The following is a 21,567-nucleotide window of genomic DNA, read 5'->3' as shown; positions in this document are numbered from 1 at the left end:
TTTAAGTTCTACAATTTTTCTTACGTTTTATAAAGTTTATAAACGCTCAAGGAACTTTGCCTTAATTCACTTATTTTCCTTGGAAAGTCCAACCCTGAAGTTTTCTATGCTTACCTTAATTTCTCTAGATTGATCAAATGTTCCGGTAAATTTTCAGATATATATTTATAATTCCCTAAATCTTCTAAAGTTTTCAGATCAAGCATATAATTTCCGGAATATCCCATAATTCCAAGGAACTCCTTGTAAGTCGCTGCAAATTTCCTTAAGATAATGGGACTTTTGTTATGTAATCTGATCGTCCTCGGAGTACTCCGGAACTTCACTGAACATAACGAAACAATCCTAAAATATCTAAATTTCTTAGAAATTCTCTTGAATTTCTTGGAAATATTGATGCTTGTTAGAAGTTATCGCAGATTTTTTTTTAATTAATGGATCTCCGTTGATTTTTCTCAAATCAACTTAACTAAATTTTCGAATTTTTTAGATCTTGAAAATTCCAGTATATAACACCCTTGAAATACTCTCACATTTTCCGGATGTTCATATAATTTTTAATTGCGTTCCAGAAATGTTCCCTGAGCAACTGAAGTTTCCGGAAATTTTCTTGAAACATCTTTAAGGTTTCTGCAATTTCCTTGAATTTTTTTGAACTGCCCTAGAATTCTATTAACTGTCTTGATGTTCTCGAAGCTTCCCTAAAGCTTTCAATTATAATGAAGTTCTCGGTTCTGCTTTAAAATAAATTGAATTCTCGTGTACACCTTTAAACTTCTCTGGAATTCTCTGGATTTCTGTAAAGTTCCTGAAATATTTCTGAAGTTTTCATAAATATTCTGATGGTTTCTGTACTGAATCTGTCGGAACATGTTAATTTCATCGTGGAACTATCTTGAATTTGTCTAAGCTAACGCTTAAAGATGTTTAAACCAATCTTATAGTCTGGGTTAAAATATCGGGGACATCCGCTTAAGATCTCTGGAATTCCCCTAAGATCTCTAAATCTAGTTTATCTGAGATGAATATAACTTCTTAAAAGTTTCCACAATGTTTCTAGTACGAAACTTCAAGACATTAAAAATGTTGTGTTCTTAGAATTACTAAAATGAAGTAAAGCTGTTTCTTTGAAACTAATTGTCATGTCTTAAAAACGTTTGCGTTAATTGTTGTTGTCTTTCAAATCATATTTTAAACGCATTTCATAAATAGCTTTCTTACTATGTATAAACCTGGAAATTATCTGCCAAAGTTATGGAAAAACTAGAAAACTCAGGGAAATTTATTTGGCCAAATTAGTGGACACCCTGTAGATAGAGAAAGACGCTTAAACGTCAAAAAAATATATACAAGGTCGTCAACTTCGAATTGTTAAAAAATTAGAACAAAATCGAAGACAACATATCAAGAAGACTGGCAACTCTTCCATTTTCTTGTACGACGGCTATAAGGCAGGTACAATTGAGTCCAGGGTTGCTTCCACTCACTTGCTATAAAAACATATTTTTCGGAATGATGCAATCATTAGATGATATAATGATCTGCTATACTTGTAAGTAACAAGAAGAGGGTTTAAAGTATGTGTTTGACTCATAAAACCTGTCAATTTTGCTTTCAGAGTGTCACAATAAGCGATCTTATGATTCGTGAGTGTTCACTCAGAGTGAGCACTCACTAGTCATAAAATTGCTGATTGGACGCACTGAAAGCAATATTGACAGATTTTATGTGTCAAACACATACTTCACGTCCTCATCTTGTAACTTACAAGTACTAATTATCACTATACCATCTCATGATTTCATAATTCGGAAAAACATTTTTTTATAGCAAGTGAGTGGAAGTAACCCTGATTTAGTCATCTGCCGCTCAAAGGAAAATGCTTCGAACGAATTTTATAGCAAAGATTACATCCTCAGAAGAAAGGTTTGAGTATTTGCTCATTTTTCAATGCGTTGCTTCCACCTTCCCTCAAGTGTAGCGCTGCTGTATATGTCGCTTGGATTCTGAAAAAGTTGCCAGTCTTCTCTTTTTGCAGGATTTCGTTGGAATGTTCTCAAAAATTTCCTTTAGAATCAGTCTAAAATAAATGTTATCGAACTACAAGCTCGAGCTTCTCAGTCGAGTTAATTTTCAGTTACTTGAAAGTTTATATATGACAATCCCGAAATTCTCTGCAGGACGCTCCAAAAATGAATGAAATTCATACTAAGAGAATCTTCAAAATTGTAATGATTCTTCCAAGAATTTACTAATTCACTTCAGAATCTTGAAATTTAAACTATCTCTTCTCTAGATCAGAGTGACCAAGTGAATTGTCATATTGAGTTTTTTTTTTCGGCGCTAATCTTAAAAATTTCCCGATTGCTCATATATAACAAGAAACGAAAGTGATCAATAAACTTGGGATTTAAGAAAATTTTCATGATTGGTTTCAACATTTGTTAAAAGTTTAGTAGTCTAAATATTCTTAAGATTTGTGCATTATAAAAGTCTTCGTAATCTTAGAATTAAAAAAAAAATAAAGTGGGGGATCTAGAAAAAATCAAGACCCTGAACATTTTTCAAGGTCTTGAAATTTGAAAGAAATTTCAGGGATCTAACAATTTAAAGATTTTTGATAGAATTCTACCAACAAAACCCATAAAAATTAGGGGTTGATTTAAAGGGAATGCAAGGGTTAATACAAAGTAAATGCTGAGGAAGATTCCTAAAAAATCCTGGGAAAAAATCTAAGGGATCACTGACTAGTGTTCAAAAAAATGAGATAGTCCAAAGAAATGAATTGAGATGAATTTCTTGGTATTTCTGGGAAGAATAAAATAAGTTTTGAATGGAATTTCTAGGTGATTCTGAAGCGACTTTAAATCTTGAATGTATTTGAATCTTAAAGAGGATACCAGATTTGAAGAAAAGTAGTAGGAAATGCTTAACGTCAATATCACACTTAAAATGCACATGATGAGGAGATGGTATAGACTTGATATTTCCGTTATAATACGGCAGTGTGAAACATATATATAGAAAGTATAAAGCGAGCAAAGCACAATTTTTAGGAAGATACGAATCGGATCGAACATCCCCTTTACCAAACTCAACCGTTGGTGAGGGGCGGTGAGAGGTATTGCCCCTCGCCACCGCTGGCAAAAGAAATGATCGCCGGTTTCGGTACATAGGAGGTACATAAGCAAATCGGCAAGGATCTTGCCAATGGTGGCGAGGGAAAGTACCCCTCACCAACGGATGAGTTTGATAAAGGGAATGTTCGATTCAATTCTTAACTTCCTCAACATTGTACTTGGGCCGCTTTCTACTTTCTATACACAATTTTCACACACAACTTCCACCCCTCCCGTGACACTTATGAGGAGTCGTAGAGTTTTCTCCGTCGCTCGTGTCCAACTAACAATCATTTATATCCGCACCAGTTGCAAGGAAATGGCCAGAACAGTTCTCGATCATTGGAATTTGTACCGTGAATTAATCCAAAATTGATGTCTAAGTGATAATGAATGCCGACTGGACGTCTATATCTTTTCTATAATAATCTAGGAATTGTACAGCCTACGATTTCTGCAATTTTAATAATGCGAATGCGAAAACGGATTATGTGGAAAATTTAATTATTGTTATTATTATGAGTGATTGTCGGATTAATACTGTGTTATTACATAATAGTTTACTCCATTATCGGCCACGTACATCGATCTCGTGTTATGCCTATTTTTACATTCACATAGATCTCGAAACACACCACACACACAAACATTAGATTTTGCACAATTGAGCCCTGTTTCTGCATGACAATTTATCTAAGAAAGATTTAAGATGCACAATTGGAGCCACGTGATGATTTCCCTGACAACGAAAAGAATTTCACAGTGGCGTCGCGTCCACATGTGCAACCTGTGCACGAGACAGGTGTAATTAATTTAAAAAAATGCGTTTGATTTTTATAGATTTTAATGGTCACATTATAGCTGTACTTCTTTACTCCAGACCACAAGTGACCATGAATACACTATTTTATAGTGTGGTTCAATTAAATCTTCGACCTTGGTTTGCTTCAAAAAGGGTTAAATTCAGTTCGGATGGTCTGCCTAATCCTTAATGCATTGGTTTCTAAGCGTGTCGATAACACTACCATGACAAAACTCGTTAAATAGCGCACCTAAAAGCGACCTTTTTTGGGTGGCGAGTGGCAAGTTTGTGAATGGTCAAATGTCTGATGTAAACCAAACAGACCTTCTATCACCTCTTGAAACATACCACAAATTTTCCACAATACATGGCGGTTTGCACCACTAGTTGTAATTTAAGCTTTCAGCAGTCCCGCGTCAAACGGGAGCAACACGGAAACAGCAGTCTGGTACGCTTTGGACGTTATCATACTTGCAGACCGGTTTGAATGTGTGAGTTTAAATTAGAAGAACATTTGTGATGTATGGGTGCCCAAAGTGTGCATTTCTCGCTGTGCACTTGGATATCTGATTGCAGACAAAAAGAGTAATGGAGAAAGAGAGCGCAAAAGCCGCTCTCACTCTCTTGTCAGTTGTGAATCTCTCAATTATGGATAGTTGCGCCGCCGGTGCGCCTGTCAAAACTTATGAGCTTCCCCTGGTTTATTCTGATAGTGTTGTTCTGATGAATAAAGAGTTGATTAATACAAGTTTGATACCCAGGGGACTATGCATTTTCTCTAGATTTTGACACTGTTTTGTATCAAAAAATGTTTTCGGAACTGTTTGACGGATATTCTTTATTACACTTCAGTCGAAAGAGTTAGCATTGTGATAAAAACGAGAATTCAAGCTGAACATTGCATTAGGTCCTAAGTAACATTGACAGATTATCTCCGTCGACTTTCTCTTTGTATATCCACGGCCATGTAAAGACATTCCCAGGTAGTTTCAGCACAACAATCGATAAAAGATCTAATACGACGAACACAACAAGCATCTAATACGACGAACACAACAAGAAATGGTTATGTGCTCAAGTTATTAACGAAATAGAAAGTCGACGAAGAAAATCGATCAATATTACTTAGAACCTAATGCAATGTTCTGCTGGAATTAGTTAAGTTTTGCACTTCGGTTAGCGCGAAAAGAACCATACATGTTTTGTTTATACATGATGATAAGCCCTTCAAATGTTACGTTAGGTAGTGATTACCCAAGTAACATTGCAAGCTTTAAAGAGGTTTTATAGCATTCTACGAACCTAAATCGTAGTCTACAGAACCCTCATTGTTACTTGGGTAATATAGTAATGGAGAATATGTCCCTTGAATTCATGGAGCATTGACAAATAAAACAAAAACTAATATGTGGTGGAATACTATAACAAACAAAGCTTGGTGCACAGGTAAACAAATGAGGCACGCGACGCCTCTGAATTTCAAGCATCAACATAAATGGACTGATGCATTCCGCTCCGGATTCCCATTTATGATGTGCGATCCTGTAACGATCGACAACGCGAACAACCCTAGCACAGATATTAAAATCAAGGGAGTAAATCAAGATATCCCAATTGCTTTCCATAGCAACCAATCAGAGATTGGTTTGACGAAGAATTACAGAACTTTTCCCGCAATGTGCAGCGTTTTCGATGCGATATTACAAAACATTTTCAAAATTTGTAGAACAATCAATCAATTCATCACTTACCGGTGGTGGAGGACGATACGGTTGCTGGGCACCCATCTGCGGACTGTAGGGACGGGGTGGTGGAGCCCATCCCTGCTGGTGTCCCCCGTACGGCTGCGGAGGCTGCCCGGGTGGCGGTTGTTGCTGTTGACCCTGCTGTTGTCCCGGTTGACCCGGACCCGCTGGTGGCGGCTGCTGAGGTTGGTTCGGGTCGTAACTGTTGGGATAGCGATGCTGGGGGTGCGGCGGCGGTGGTGGATGCGATTGAAGCAACGAATTGAGAGTCGGTGTGGGACCTTGCTGTTGTTGCTGTTGACCCGGATGGCCGGGATGTTGCGGTGGTTGTCCCGGACCCGGGCCTTGCATGTAACGCTGCGGAGGCGGTCGATTTGGAGGAATCATGGAACCAGGCTTTCCGCCTGGCGCTGCACCCATTCGATAGTGGGCGTACGGGTCGGGACCACCAGGTGGCATGTTGGGGTCATGGTGATACCTAGGGTACTGTTGATGCTGCATCGGCGGTTGACCGTACATCTGGTGCTGGTGATGTTGTGGATGCTGCTGGTGCATCGGATGATGCTGGGGGTGATGATGCATGTCATCTTTGTTGTTGGTGTTGGGGTCCGTAGGACCGGCATTACTAGTAGGCGGCATGTGATGTCCGGAAGATTCGTAAGGATGCATCCCAGGGGCATTTTCCGAACCGGGATGCGGCGGATGTGGCGGACCGGAGGCAGGCGAAGATGCTGGAGCTGGACCACCGTTGCCTCCGGCAGCACCGGTCGCTGGAGATTTCGCTTTCTCGCCACCCATTATTGGGCCACTTTGAGGATTCTTTCCACCTTGTTGAGTATCGGTACCATTATGTAAACTAATTGCTTTGTTTGTCTGTTGATGATCAGCACCTAAATCATTACTTTTGCCTATACTTTCATTGATTTTAGTCTGTTTCTGCGCCATCGTATGGTAGCGCCTTTTAACTCATTTTGCCTCACACTCTCCTTCGCGCGGTTTCTTCAATTCACTGAATATTTTAATATTACCCGTCACGATCTCGAATGATAAATGAAGATTATTACTCCAACTGGAAGCCGAGAACGAAGGAGGTGTCGTCTTCAGCTACTAGCTTTGCACCACTCAAAACATTCCACGCGATAATTACACACTAATTTCGAACGCACACAAATCCACTCAAACCTCGTCCCAAACGACTTCTAGTTTACTTTATTACTTTGTTTAGCAACAACAATTCGCAATTTCCGCTTCGAACCTCTCCGTCATTCCTTCTTCTTCTGGTTCTACTTGCTGTTGCCGTTGATGATGTTTCACCTTAAGCACTACTAATCTCGAATCTCATTTCTCATTCGCCTGTTAATCATCTGCGGGCGATACCCACATACATACACACGATTTTCGCGATTGAACCGGATGAAAATAGAACGAAAAAAAAAAACAGAACACTTGACGCACACACGTGGGCTCGCGGAACACAACCAAAACGAAGGAAAATAAACCCCGAAAACTTACTAACTAACCAAAAAAAGAAACCGAACTGGAACCACCGGAGGAACACACTAATTCGGCAGCTCTACTCCTTGAGCATTCATTCTATTCACTAATTTTCACGTACATTTTTTTTCTCTCTTCTAAAATTTGCTTCTATCTTCTTTTGATCGCAATCCTCCGACAACTGCTCCTCTTTCGCCCTAATCAGAGGCACACATACACACACAGGGTGATGACTTTTTTCGCTCTCTATCTCTCTCCCTTATGAAGAAGAAACAATTCGGCCTGTAATGAGAAGAGAAGAACAGTAAAAATCGGTCCAATTATTATGCAATTTTGATTGCCATCCTCGCTACCCCGGTTTGGAATCATAATTGTAGTAAGTTTTGTTATTCAGGTGAGGGGAGCTTGTTCGTTTCTTAGAAGACGGGCATAATTATAAGCGGAATGAGAAAGGGAATGTTGGGATATAGTTTAATCGCTAGGTAACCTTTATTGTTGAGAATGTAAGAGTGATTTTCGACCTTTAAGAAAGTCAAAGTTTAAAAATTAAAATGTTTGATTTACAAGAAACATTCTTCCTCACTTACACTTGAAACGATTACGAGTATCATTGTGCCTGCCATACAATATACAAATGCGTTGGTTGGCATGGAAAGCTCTCAACTATAACTGTAGAACTGCTACAAAAACAATAAAATGAGAGCCGACGAAAGCTCCTGTAAGAGCGTCAAAGCCAGAAAGGAGTAGAATTACCGTTTAATATTGTTGTATTTCAATTGTTTCAGTTTCCTTCATTTGCTGCGTAATTTCAAGTAATTTAGCCTGAAGGGCTCTTCATCTTTATAAATTGGTTTCGTTCGAGATGAGTTTAGTTGTATGGGAATTCTATACATAGCCCCAGGCATTGCAAATCATTTACATTCATTTGCCTCTATCATTTTTCATCAACAGAATTTCGTAAAATGATATAAAGCTTTTGTAGGTTTTGAAATTAGCTACAACTTTTGTGAAGAACTTAAATCTGTATCTCTTATGCATGAAGAATCAGAGCGAACAGTAATGTGTAAATTTCATTCATTAAAAAATAATAACAAACAGTGATGGCATAATCATTAGCAAATTGATATTTTTCCGCTCTCATACGCGCTCAAGATCACGCGTGATATTGTAACAAAATATCATGCTTGATATTGATTCTATAAGCTCCTTTGATATTGCGAGACTATTAATAACGTGTAAAGTTAAAGCTGAGAGTTGAATCGAGGCAAAAATGATTCTGCAAAAAAATCTAGTGTACTCGCCAACTAGTACGAATTTCAGTTGCTCCTGAAATATACATTATGCTAGTGAGCTTTTTTGCTAGCAGCTAACTCATTAGCGCTAGTGAAATAGCATAAGTGTAAACACCCCATTAGGAAGAGAAGGTATAATAACGCTATCTCTTTTTTCTACTCACCGATGGCAGACACGAAGCGACTGCTGCCAGCCGTTATGGATGTTTCGGTTACGTTCGGGTGTAAAGCAAAAATCATGAAACTCAATCTCACCACAGTTTGGTGAGATTTGCAGCTGGTGAGTTTTGCTAGCTTGATATTCTGAGCTGCGATATCACAGCTTGCAATATCAACCGCAGTTGTTTGCTTGTTGAGTTTTGTGTACGAAAATCAGGCGTGATCTTGATCTTTGGTGAGATTTTATTTTTTGGTTATTCCCCAACACTGATAACAAGTTCTACCCGCTCTAGTTCGTCGTGCACAAGAGGTACAGATTTGAGTTATTCACAAAAGTTGTAGCTATTATCAAAACATACAACAGTTTCACAGATCATTTAACGGAATTCTGTTGATGAAAAATGTTAGAGGCAAATGAATGTAAATGATTGGCCATACCTTTAGCCAAAGTTTGTTCATTTGACAACCTACCTAACTATCCTTACTTCACCTTAAGTGTCAGTTCCTTAACGGCTTGCTGACCGGATCGCCTACCTTTTACGTTCTGCGTTCCAGCGAGGCAGTTGACCTCAGAATTTCGAGTCCACGGAGGATGATCCTCAGGATCTTGTTCTGGGTGCTTTGTAGTTGCATTACCTCAAAGTTTAGCATTTAGCACAACTCTCCCAGGTAGGATTATTTGTTTGTAGACAGCCAGGTTGTTTTTCAGGGATGAGGAGGAATTACCGTTGATAAGCGGGTACAATGTTCTTGATAAGATGTTGCACTTGATGTTAATTTTGTCAATGTGGTCCCTGAAAATCAGCTTGGTATCTAGTGTTATTCTGAGGACCATTCCATTACTGCACCGTTTAAGCAGATCTTGTTATTCACAGAAAAATGCCGATCTGGGTCTTCGCCGCGTTGATACGTATCATCCAGATGTTGAAATACTCAGACAGAACATTCAAATCTCTTTGATGTATGGCTGTCAGAACCAGATGTGGTAAATGTAATGTAAATGATATGGGGAAAAATGTCACGACACTTTTCGCCCATACGTTTTCACAGTGAATTTTGTTTTGTTTTTTTAAAGTTTCGTTACAATCTCTGGTCACAGTTCCGATGACGTTTCCCTTGAAGACGATGGATACGATGGATCATCTGCGAACAGAGACTACGTACCACCATCTCGGAGAGATTGAACAGGATGGGCCCAAGGATACTTCCTTGAAGTGATCTGATCTGATGCCATTGAGAGGGACTTGAAATGTCCTTAGTATTGGATAATCTGCAGAAGGAACATTGGAAGACCGTATCGTTGTAATTTATTGTCACGCGCTTTTTCAACTTCTAAAAATGCCATTGGTTTGTAGTCAGTGTAGGTAGGGTTTTCGCTCACTACTCCTTTGCGACTAGACTACCATGCGTCGTGACCATGTTTCAGTCGCTATAAATCAAGGGAGACGCACGGTAGTCTAGTCGCATAGGAGTATTGAGCGGAAACCCAAAACTTGATAACTTCAAAAAAATATAACTAGAAAACGAAAAAAAAACATCGCTGATTTTTTGATATGTTGGATCAATTCTCCAGGACGACTTGGAGCACTTATTATGCCTTGTTTATGCTATTTTGTATTTCATATAAGGTGTTTATGCTCTACAACTCCAGAAATATTTCGACGTTCTAGACACACAAAAAATCGTAAAATTTTTAAATAAACCTGAAGGAAGCGAAAACATTTGGAAATTTAATCAAAATTCATCAAATGATTCTTCAAAGCAACAGAATCCTGAAAATCCAGCGTAGTCTAAGGGCATTGACAATTTTCCATTATCTTATTTTTGAACGGGAGAGAGACATTATCTTATTTTTGAACGGGAGGGAGATTACATTTTAAATGAGTTTTGTTATACAAAAAATATATAAAATATTGTGCAAATTAACGCTAAATCTAGCGTCAACTACGTGTGCGTTTCATGTCGCAGAAATTTTTCGCGTTTCAGGACAATGTCATGGAGAACAGGTCGTCAGATGAATTTGTCGTCTCTTCCATTCTCCCGCTGTTAAAATGTAGTGTAGTGTGACGTCAAACACTTTATCTAGTGGGGAAATGAAAGAGATGAGAAATTCACATTGCCGGACCTGTTCTCTATGACATTGAGTTCAGAGGACGTTTGGACGAGGTTACTTCTATATCCAGGATTTTCCAACATATATAGACTGGATAGAATAAACAAAGGGACGCCATGTTCTGATTTAATTTCACAGTGACGTTTCCTTAACCTCAATGTACCTGTGCACTAACTCTCAAAACATAAAAAAATATCAGAATATTATGAAGAGCTTTGAGTGTGTTGCTTATCTTTTGGCAGATCCGCGTATTTCGTCTACTACTTGCAGACTTCATCAGTTATATACTAATCAATAGGTACTAAAAATCAGTAGGTTCCACTGCCATGTCACAATTTACAATTGTTTAATTATTTCTAAACTTTCTGCTACGTCTAGTTTCCAAGGCGAAAATACACTCCGCAGGATACTAATGTTATCGTTTGTTAAATTGTGCCCCTTTGTAAAGATATGTTTTTTTTTTTTTTTTTTTTCCTTGGATTTGTTTTCCGTCGATCTTGTTTTCCGTGCTGAGCACCAATGCTCCCGATGCCAGGAAGGCAGCTCCCACACCTGGACCCTACCTATCGACCCATCAACTCATGAACCGGGGACCAACGGCTTTACTTCCCTTCCGAAGGAAGGCGTGATCAGAGATGTTATGCCTCAGAACATCCCGGCGGCGCCGACTGGGATTGAACCCAGGCCTGCTGGGGTGAGAGGCAATCACGCTTACCACTACACCACCGGCGCAGCTATAAAGATATGTTCTGCAACCTTGGATTTAAATTCATAATGAAGTCCTTTATCCATCTCTCTAGCCTTTTTACCTCTGCGATGTGTTCCTTAAACCTTGTTTCCAAAGTCGTTTTCGTCTCAATAATGTAGATTTCATTGCAATCTGGACAAGAGATTTTGTAGACTCCGGCTTTCCCTAAGACATTTATTGAATTTGTTGTTGATCCTAACAGTGACTTCAGCTGATTTGTCATGTTGCTAAATACTAAATCTAGGCCTAAACTTCTGAACTTCAAAATCAATGGTTTGGTAATGTTTTTGTCGAAATTCACCGCTACCCGCTTTAAACCCTCAGTTACTGGTGTAAAAGTTGTCGAAATACGCCTAAAATGATCCCTTGTTCTTATATCTATTATTGATTGAATTGTTTTTTTTCTTGATACCCCTTAAGACTAGCGATTTCAAAAATGTGAGCTATTGCCTTTGATTTTCCTGTATCGCTAAGGGGAAGAGTTTGCATCCTGTGAACCATGTTGTGAAAAGCGGCCATTTTGTGATGATAGGAATGGTCAGTGATGCAAAATATCATGACACTTACGTGACACTCGTCTTCACATCAACCGACTATCACTGACAGATCGTTTTGTCACGCAGTGAGAGTTAGAGCCATGGCAATCAACAATCACCAGTAATGGTCGCTGCTCACAAGCGAAACGTTACACTCGCTGCTGATGATGAAAAGCACAACGAAAACAGTGAAGACTTCTGCAGTACGATCATGAGAAAAAGCGAAACGACAGAAGAAAATGAAAACAATGCCTACGCATTCCAAGCTCGTCTCGGCAGGCGCGACTGTGTGAGTTACAAACAAAGCAGGCAACATGAAACTGAAGCTGTTGGGCTCACTCACCAACACACTCACATAAGCAAGCAAAGCAGCAACTGCTTGAAAACGAGCACAGGTGAGTGTCGTGATTTTCGGGAATGACCAGATCGGTGATGGATCACAACATAAGACGACATTCATCAGTTGCTTTTTACTTCTTTCGTCAACTTGATGGATGGTCATGGAGAGAGCTTCGACGAGCACATTGATAGGAATGTACAAAGCGTTACTACCATCAGCTGTTTGGCGATCGTGATTGTGATAGGTCGCAACTCTGGGAATGTTTTGAAGTGTTTGGTATTGCTCTCTTTGTATTTGTTGGTTTCCTATAGATTTCGAAATTTAACGAAGACGTTTCCCTGATTCCCTTGTCGTCTCTCTCTCTCTTCTTCGTGAGTAAATTTGATGTCCTTGTGAACGTTGCTTATGGCCAACACTTGGGCAACACATTTCTATCCTCCAGAGTATTTTCTAGGTTAGCCATGAATAATTCACATACAAATGGACAAAGCGAATTGCCCATAGGAGCACCTTTAGTATGTTTATTAAAATTTACACTGAAAAAGAAATAATTTTCCTCCATACAAAGACGAGTAAGCTTGAGATATGACCGAACTTTGTTTTTCCAAGTAGAATCCTCACGTTGCTTCAGAAGCCAGTCCTCTAAAAGGCTGATGGCTTCCTTTACTTGGAAACTCGGAAAAAGTGCTGTGACATCAGATGAAACCATGACTTCATCTTCTCGAATCTCTCCTGATTCTTTTTGATTTGCGAATTCCTGTGTGCTGTTAACTGAACGAGTGGTAAAGGGTTTCGGCATATTTTGAAATTCCTTCACTAGCCATTTGGCAAGCTAATGAGTGGGGGATCCTTCAGCCGAGATAATCTCCCTCATTTCGTTTCCTGGTTTGTGAATCTTCGGTAAACCTTTGATCCGAGGTAGAATAGGGTTTGAAACTTTCAATTGATTCGTAGTGTTGCTTGCTGATTTTTAGTACATATTGATTAGTATATAACTCGTAGATAAAATATGGATTCTTCAGTGGTGTTGAGATTTGGATCAAAAAATAATTAAAATGTGAGATTTCGAAAAAAAAATCATGATCACAGATTTGAAAAAAAGTCATACTTATGAGTCGTAGAGTCATAATTGACACGCTCTGAGACTTGGAATCATTTTAAGTAATAACAAATTACAGAACAATTTATAGAATCTAGCGGACAAACTCTGGAGTTTTTAGTAAAATTTAAAAGAATTCATAGTGTTGATTTCAAACAAACGTTAAGAAGGATTCCCACACAGTTTTTGAAGGAGAAGTTCTGGGCAGAATTCATGAACTATTCTGACATGAAGGCCTTAGAAATTGTTAGATAAATTTGGAGGGATTACTGTGGAGAAGAATGCAAGTTCTAAATTAAATTGTAACGTAATTTTAGAAGATTTCAAAAGCAGTTATGAAAAACAAAACTTTAAGTAAACTTCCTACGTGATTCTGAGAAGATTTGTATGGGGATCGTGAGGAATATGATTGATAAATTTTAAGAAGAATTCCAAGAGAATTATGATCAGAATTCAAAAAGAAACAGAGTTCTAAGCGCAGGGCTGGTAGTACTGATGCGATATAATAGTAGTGACTTTAGTGACTAAAATTACGGAAATAGTGACCAAATAGTGACTTCTTAATACTTAATAAGTAACCATATATATATGGTAAATAAATTTCTGTTAAAATAATCTTGGACTTCCCCTCTGCATTCAATTCGTACTCTCCTTAGAATTCCCATCCTCAGAATTCTCAAACAAAAATCCATCACAGAATAACTTTGAAACTCTTCTCAGAATTCCTTTGAGATTGAACCCTCAAAATTCGATTCCATTGGAATTTTTCTCGGAATTTAGTTTGAACTCTTTAGAATTCTCTTGTAGAATGCTTTTACAACTATCCGCAGAGACCATCTTTGGAGTTCACGGGATTTTCATGGAATTTTCAGCAGAGCTCTTTTACGCAAAGTTTCAGTACTAATTTTGAATTCTTATTAGAAATGGACATAGAATCTTCATCCAATCATCATAGAATTATTCTCAGAACTATCGTTAAAATGCATTCTCAATTAAATTGGAACTATTTCCAAAAAATTTCGGAGCTGAATTTTGCGTCTCTGATAACTTAAACAATAATCAAGGGGGAGAGGTAGCTCATCGATTCTTCCGGTTCGCCTCCTAGCATCGTGCTATAAGGTACCAGGCGATAACCAGGGTAGTTGATCGATAGCTCGATGACGTCATTTCGTTGACGTATGCAATGGGAAATTCTCATAGCAGGCGTTGACGATGGGACGTTGTCGAGGTAACTCACCAATTACCTGTCGATCTGCCAAATTTGGAAAGACGTCTGCATTGAATTGTCTCATAATAATATTCCGCCCACTATATCACAAGAAATTGCGAGTAGCTGAGTGGAATGGAGATAAGTTAAGCATTGGGTACAGGACCAAGTCTCTCCTGGGTGGTGCCAAAAGATGAGCGCAATAGAATCATCAAGTTGCCATAAGGCACGGAATGAGACTATTGCATGGCTGGGTAGTCAAAGTCTTCCATTCGTTAGTCATTTCAGGTGGATTAGAACAGGTTTAGGTGGGTGTTGGCCAGATTTGGATTTTTCAGATGTAATCCTGGATAGGACCCTGTCATTGAACGTCGCGTGAAAGTGGAACTTAATGAAGGCCTAAGTACTTTTTCGTAGTTTTTAGTTTTCGGATTTGAAAGATCGTCGGTTACAGTGGCCTGCTTACTGAGCAGAAACACGCTGTCCCAGGTCCTTACATATCAAAGAGATTTATGGTAAAATCGCTTGTGTATCGTGTATTTTGCGAAACTCGTTGTTGTCGTTGGTTCCGGGTTTGAATGGATACACAACGGTATTATGTGATATGAGGGGCTCGGTGGCCTTAGAGCAACCGTTTTTGCTTACTGAGCAGAACATCATGAGTCTAATCTCAGGCCCATCCACATTCAAGATTCGTCAATCGTTTTATTTGTTAATATGACTACATGGTAATAACAGCAACTCGATGATTAAAAAGGTGCTCGTCTGCCTAGTGGCAAACGTTTTTGCTTACTGAGCAGAAGACCGTGGGTTTAGTCCCAAGCTCCTTCGCGTTATATGATCGTTAGGACATCAATTCAGCTTATCGTTTACCAAAACGAACCCTGCTGCAAACCCAACCCTCTTATCCAACATCCCAGTGATTCCTCGTGGAAGTGCACAGGTGTTCTCGGCTTCCATCAAAGCGAGTGTCATGTCAACACAATCCTTCCCATTCCTTTCTTGACCTGTGTTCGGGCGCGGCCGGCGCTGGTATTGCCTAATTTAAGATCACCAGTTTTTACACATTGAGGATGATTGCTAGTCCCAAGCATCGTCTATTGGTTCTCTGTGTAATTACTGGCAGTAACAGAGTAGCAACCGTGGGCGGTCAATCAAGCTCAAGCTTAAGCTGGAACTGTTCTATAGCTACAATCTCCAAAACCAAGCTCAATTAGAAGATGAATAGATTTGAATAAAATTAATTACCTACTCGAAATCGAATCAACAACACTGAATAACATTCGAGTAACAACAAACGGTGTAATCATGAGCAAAAAAGCTAAGTATTCAGCAATGACTGATGATTTGTTTTCACAGGAATCAGATGGCGTCTCTCTGTTCATTTTTGTAGCTGTATTCCAGACTTAAACAATAAATCTGAATACCTTCCAAGTTATATATGGCTTTCATAGTGACTGAAGTCATTTGCATTATCGATCATCAAAAGCTAATAAATAGATGATGATGCAATTAAGGCCGGTATACACCTATATATTCAGTTGTTTCCGACACTCCGAGAAAAAGGTGACTCAAGTCTCATGGAAACCTGCCTGGAATTATGTGTTATGTTTAATAATTTCCAAAACTTCAATCCTGTCCCGGCTTGTGACATATCGTACAAAAGTTCTGCCCAATTATCGAATTCTACCCGGAGAGAGCCTCCGGAATAAGAGAAACTCCAAACAAGCAAACATATCGCAACGGCATGCACACGAAATTAACGTTATTGTTTTCGAGTTGTCTGCCACTCTTTATGGTTCTCGTTCCCATCCAACGAGCAGCATGTTTCAACCCCGAGTCGAGTCCATTCGCCACAGCAGCGCACAACTTTTTAAACTCTTAATTGCTTAATGATTTGTCATCCGCTCTGCTTTCTTTTGCCACATTTTTCCTGTTGTTGGTTTTATTTTCCCAGCTTTTTACACCTTTCACCTTCCCTTTCCCAAACCACTAGAGCTACGCTGGATGTTGCTGCTGCTGCTGGACACTAATTGAGACCGATGCTTTCGGCGGCTGGAACGAGGTGTGGTGTCGTCGTTCGAGGAGGTTTGGTAAATGATGATGATCATATTTTTCTGTTCTGTTTTTTTTTTTTTTTTTTATTCGGAATGAGAGGAAATTGAGACAAGTTTTGCCGCGCGGGTTTCCTCTTGTCGATTCGATTTTCCGGTTTGGCAGCGACAAGGCGGCTTACAGCACAGCAGCCCCAGCACCACTATCGGATCGTTTCCGTTCGAGTGGAGCTTTCGGTTTGATTTCGATTGCGAGGTTAGTGTGAGAGACGAGGAAAGGAGGAGACTTGCTTGTCGGCTTACGGTGGCACATAGCTTTTTCGATATCGTTTCCGGAGTTGTGTGATAGCTAGATTTTTTAATGACAATTGAAATGAGACTGGTTTTAAGCATTGACCTAAAAACTAAAGAAAATGCTAAATTCATTAACTGCAACAGTTGCATATAGACTATGTCTACCCTATCATACATCAACGATAAGATCTAATTCTTGACCATAGAAAAGACTTATCTTTGATAATCATCTACCACTCGAGAATAGATCACACGGACTGTGCTGTAGGACGATCCCACTTGATTGATCCGATAAGTCCTACTCCGCACGAACAAAAGCGAGTAACCCTAGAACCACACCGCAGCAGCATAAATAAAAAAAAAATTCCAACCGTTCATCATAAATGCAATTATCCGACTGGGCTCAATCTCTACGAGCGGCGAAGTATGTCTTCAGCAGATAAAAATATGCTCAACAAAAGTAAACTCCAAGAAGAATCAACTCGAACCTCGATCGGGCATCGGGCAGAAGGCAGCAGGAGAGTCAATTGGCGATAAAGAGCTAACCAGCAAATAAAGCAAATCCCCTCCAACTGCTGGCTGGGCAGCTGAGAAGAAACGCAAAAGAAAAACAGCGACGCGCAACATTTATTATAGGAAGACAAGACAAGAAAATAATATTAATAACGTGAATAAACTCTGTCGGGGCACGACTCTTCATAGCGATCAGGGAACCACAAAGAAGGAAGCACTCGAGTAGTTGGGTTTTCTCCTTCTCCTACTCCTCCACGTCATTGAATAGAAGAACAACAACGAGCACCCTATTTTCCAGCGGAAAAAAAAGTTCTGCTGTTCATTTTGTGCGGTGTGTAGATTTTCTGGATATACCGAAAAAATCCTATCCCACCCGCCGTAGAAGAGTTAAATCTTTCCCGACTTGACTTGGCAAATATAAATGAATGCGCGAAAGAAGACGAAAACAGAAGTAACAACCAACCATCACCATAGGAGGATGGTAGAAGTTGATGAGAAGTGGCTCTTGCTCACATCCGACGACGACGACACAAGAAATATAAGACCGGTGGATTCGCGCCAAGCGCTCAAAAAGTTCCTAAGATGATAGGGGAATGCGGGGCTGTTGGAAGGGGAACGGCTTGCCGTGCTAACTTGGTCGACAATATTCGATTTAAAGCAATCGCCATAAAATTTTGCCATAATTGTATAGCATTGCAGCGTTTACTATAAAAGACATCCTAGCCCAAGATTAAGGCCCAACAAACGTGTTAGCTGAACAAAATTCCAATCTTTATGATCACGGTCGTTGCATGGATCTAAGATTTAAATTTGTTTGGAGATCTTGATCTACGATTTTCTGATACTCAAAATTGTAACACTTGAAGTAAAATTAACAAATTTCCATGAAACTGGAACCAAAATAAATGAAAAGACGAAATCTCTAGCACAGAATATTTGGAAAATTCTATGATCGGAATGCTCTTAAAGTTTGATATTTGAGAGTTTTAATTACAAAAATAAATACACACTGTAAGAATATTTTTTTTATGATTCTGGGACTGCGCTAGTATTGCATAATTTGAGATAACTAGTTTTTACACATTGAGGACAATTGCTAGTTCCAAGCATCGTCTATTGGTTATTTCAGGGCTTGTAGTGCTGATGCGATATAATAGTAGTGACTTTAGTGACTAAAATTACGGAAATAGTGACCAAATAGTGACTTGTAAATACTGAATAAGTAACCATTTATATGATAACTTAGAAATTCAAATAGGGTTTGATATTGAAATAAACTTTTTATGTCATGGAACTTAAAATCAAATTACATAAATTCCTTTAATTTAACCGAATCTCACAACGAAATCTCCTGTGAAGAGCATTTGAAGTGTTTTGAATAATTTACTTTTGCTTACCTTATATATGATGACTAGCAAATAGTAATTCCCTTTTTTTATGATCTTGTATTTGTATTTATCTCCTTTACCAAGCTCATGAGTTAATGAGGAATGGTGAGGGGTGTTTCCCCCTGCCACGAGTGGCAAAAGGGATGATCGCCGATTTTCTCATGTACCTCCGTTGTGCGGAAACAGTTATATCGATTGTTTCACACTCAAGTCGCCATCTGACGTAAACAACTACCCGATTCGTACCTTCCTCAAAATTGTCCTTTGCTCTACTTTGTATATATAATGTTCACACTGCCATACTATAACGGAGCTATCAGCTCTATAATTAAATCTCCTCATCTATCGTATAAAATAACCACTTTAAGTCTGATATTTGACGTTAAGCATGTCCAATAGACTGATGAAAAATTTGAAATTTTCGCTCCACAGTGCTCAAACGGTTCCAAATTGGGCCCTGATTAGCCTCCCAAAATTTGAACTCATTTAGTTAGAAACTGACTTGGCACAAACCATTTGAAGTTTATATGGGAATTACTACGGAAAAACCATAATTTCGGTTCATATCTATCTCAAAATTCACCAGTTCACTCTACTTTAAAAAACGATAGCTAAGCTTGTTGAAATTTTTTTCAGCTATAACTTTGTTCAAGACCACTTTTCGATCAAAAGTAAGCAACAAAAATTATTAATGATTCAAGTCACTGATGTCTTATGATTATGCTCAATCGACTGTTCAGCAGGCAACATTGGTGTTTATGGCGCGTAGAATAGAGGACAAAAATCATGGCTACTATGTCACACTGCAGAATACAGTGTTGCCCACAATACAGTTGCTTAATCTTGCCATAGCATTGTCAATCTCTTAAACAATTAATAACTATTTAATTTGACGTTTGAATGAAAAATGATTTTCTGCAAAGTTGTAGCTGATAAAAATTCCCATAAAAATAGCAATAGAACATGTTAACAGTACAATATGGAAAAAGGCTAGAAGACAATGGACAAAAAGTTTTGTTTTCCCATAGTAATTTCCATATAAACTTCAAATGGTTTGTGCCAAGTCAGCTTCTTATCAAATGAGTTTAAACTTTCGGAGGCTAATCAGGACCCGATTTGAAACCGTTTGAACACTGTGGAGCGAACATGATTAGTTAAAGTAGATTATTTTCGATTTTGTATTGATTCTTCTAGGAACTCCCTGAAGGCCCCTTCCATAAATCCATTTTAAATTTATGTGAATTCTCCTTAGAATTTCCATGCAATTAACCTCAGAAAGTTCATACATTTCTGCTTAGAATAATCTTGGACTTCTTCCCTGCATTCAATAGGAAATTCAATTCGTATTCTCCTAAGAATTCCCATAGTATTTCCTAAGAAATCTCAAAACAAAAATCCGTCACAGAATAATTTTGAATCTATTATCAAAATTCGGTTCCATTGGAATTCTCTGAATTTATTTTTTTACTCTTTAGAATTCTCTTGGAATTTCAGAATTAATTTTGAATTGAGGGGGTTAGAAGGAAAGGGGTGTAAGTGACTTTGATCGATTCTCTTCATCGACTTTCTCTTTCGTTAATAATTCAGCTGCAAATACATTCCTTGATTCGTGTGTCATTCTGGCTGCTAGATGAGAACCTCCTTTATCAAACTATGTGGCAGAAATAGCGCAAAATCCGTTTATAGAGCTGTGACTATCAAAAGAGAAAGTCGATGAAGAGAATAGCTCAAAGTAACTTACACCCCTTTCCCTCTAACCCCCTCAATTCTTATTAGAATTGAACCTAGAATCCTCATCCAATCATCATAGAATTCTTCTCAGAACTCTCGTTAAATGCATTCTCAATTATATTGGAATTGTTTCCAAAATTGTTTCGTAGCTGAATTTTGCGCCTCTAATAATTAAACAATAATCAAAAGCGGCGCTCGTATGTGTTAAGCCAAGTTTAACTATACATATAGGTAAACCTGCCTTAAGATTTAAGCGGAGATGAAGAAATCGGTCCTCAGAGCACTTAATTTTACATGAGACTTTCGTAGTCTGTACTTTGGTATCCTCCTCTGATATATATTGGTGTCATCCCTAGAATCCTTCAAAATTATCTTAAAATTTACTTTGGATTTTTTAAACTTCTCAATCGTCCTTGAAAGACTTTTGAAAATCTATCACAGAAAAATACCTTTGGAAAGTTTTCAAGATTTTCAATTTATTTTCTGGGAAAGGAGGTATATTTTCTCCGATTTTTAATCGAAATTGAAGGCATTTCCCAATAGTTTTCCTGGTGTTCTAAAGTTACCCTGGTTAAAATTTAAAATTTTTTTTAACAGATATGCATATTTTGTTAAAACTACGTCTCAGTGGCAAGCACTCAATTTAAACATTTTGTTGATATTTTTTTTAATTTCACTCTATTTTAGTAGTGAAAAAGTGACTTTAGTGACTATTTTTAGGGAAATAGTGACTTTTTGGTGTAAAAAGTGACTTTTTAGTGACTGGCTTCAAAATAGTGACCAAGTCACTAAAAAGTGACCTGCTACCAGCCTATCAGGGCTGGTAGTGGGTATGTGATGTAATAGTAGTGACTTTAGTAAAAATTACGAAAATAGTGACCAAATAGAGACTTTTAAACAAAAAATAAAGTGACCAATAGTGACATTTTTTGA

General features: G+C 38.4%; 1 protein-coding gene across 9 annotated transcripts in view; it reads right to left on the bottom strand.

Moving 5' to 3' along the window:
- LOC135717486 (trithorax group protein osa-like) overlaps positions 1 to 21,567 on the bottom strand; it is a 508,226-nt gene that overhangs the window by 451,227 nt on the left and 35,432 nt on the right. For all 9 annotated transcript variants that reach the window (XM_065239592.1, XM_065239638.1, XM_065239608.1 and 6 more), the window contains exon 2: positions 5,673 to 7,442. In XM_065239592.1, coding sequence (XP_065095664.1) covers positions 5,673 to 6,611 — 939 coding nt within the window. In that variant the 5' untranslated portion in view covers positions 6,612 to 7,442. The remainder of the gene's footprint in view (positions 1 to 5,672; positions 7,443 to 21,567) is intronic.

Source organism: Ochlerotatus camptorhynchus, unplaced genomic scaffold, assembly GCF_037179485.1.
Source record: "Ochlerotatus camptorhynchus isolate MF236.1 unplaced genomic scaffold, CSIRO-AGI_Acam_v1.1 ptg000006l, whole genome shotgun sequence".
In the NCBI taxonomy this organism is placed as follows: domain Eukaryota; kingdom Metazoa; phylum Arthropoda; class Insecta; order Diptera; family Culicidae; genus Ochlerotatus; species Ochlerotatus camptorhynchus.
Note: the sequence above shows the minus strand (reverse complement) of the source record. Positions and strands in the feature narration are given on the sequence as shown.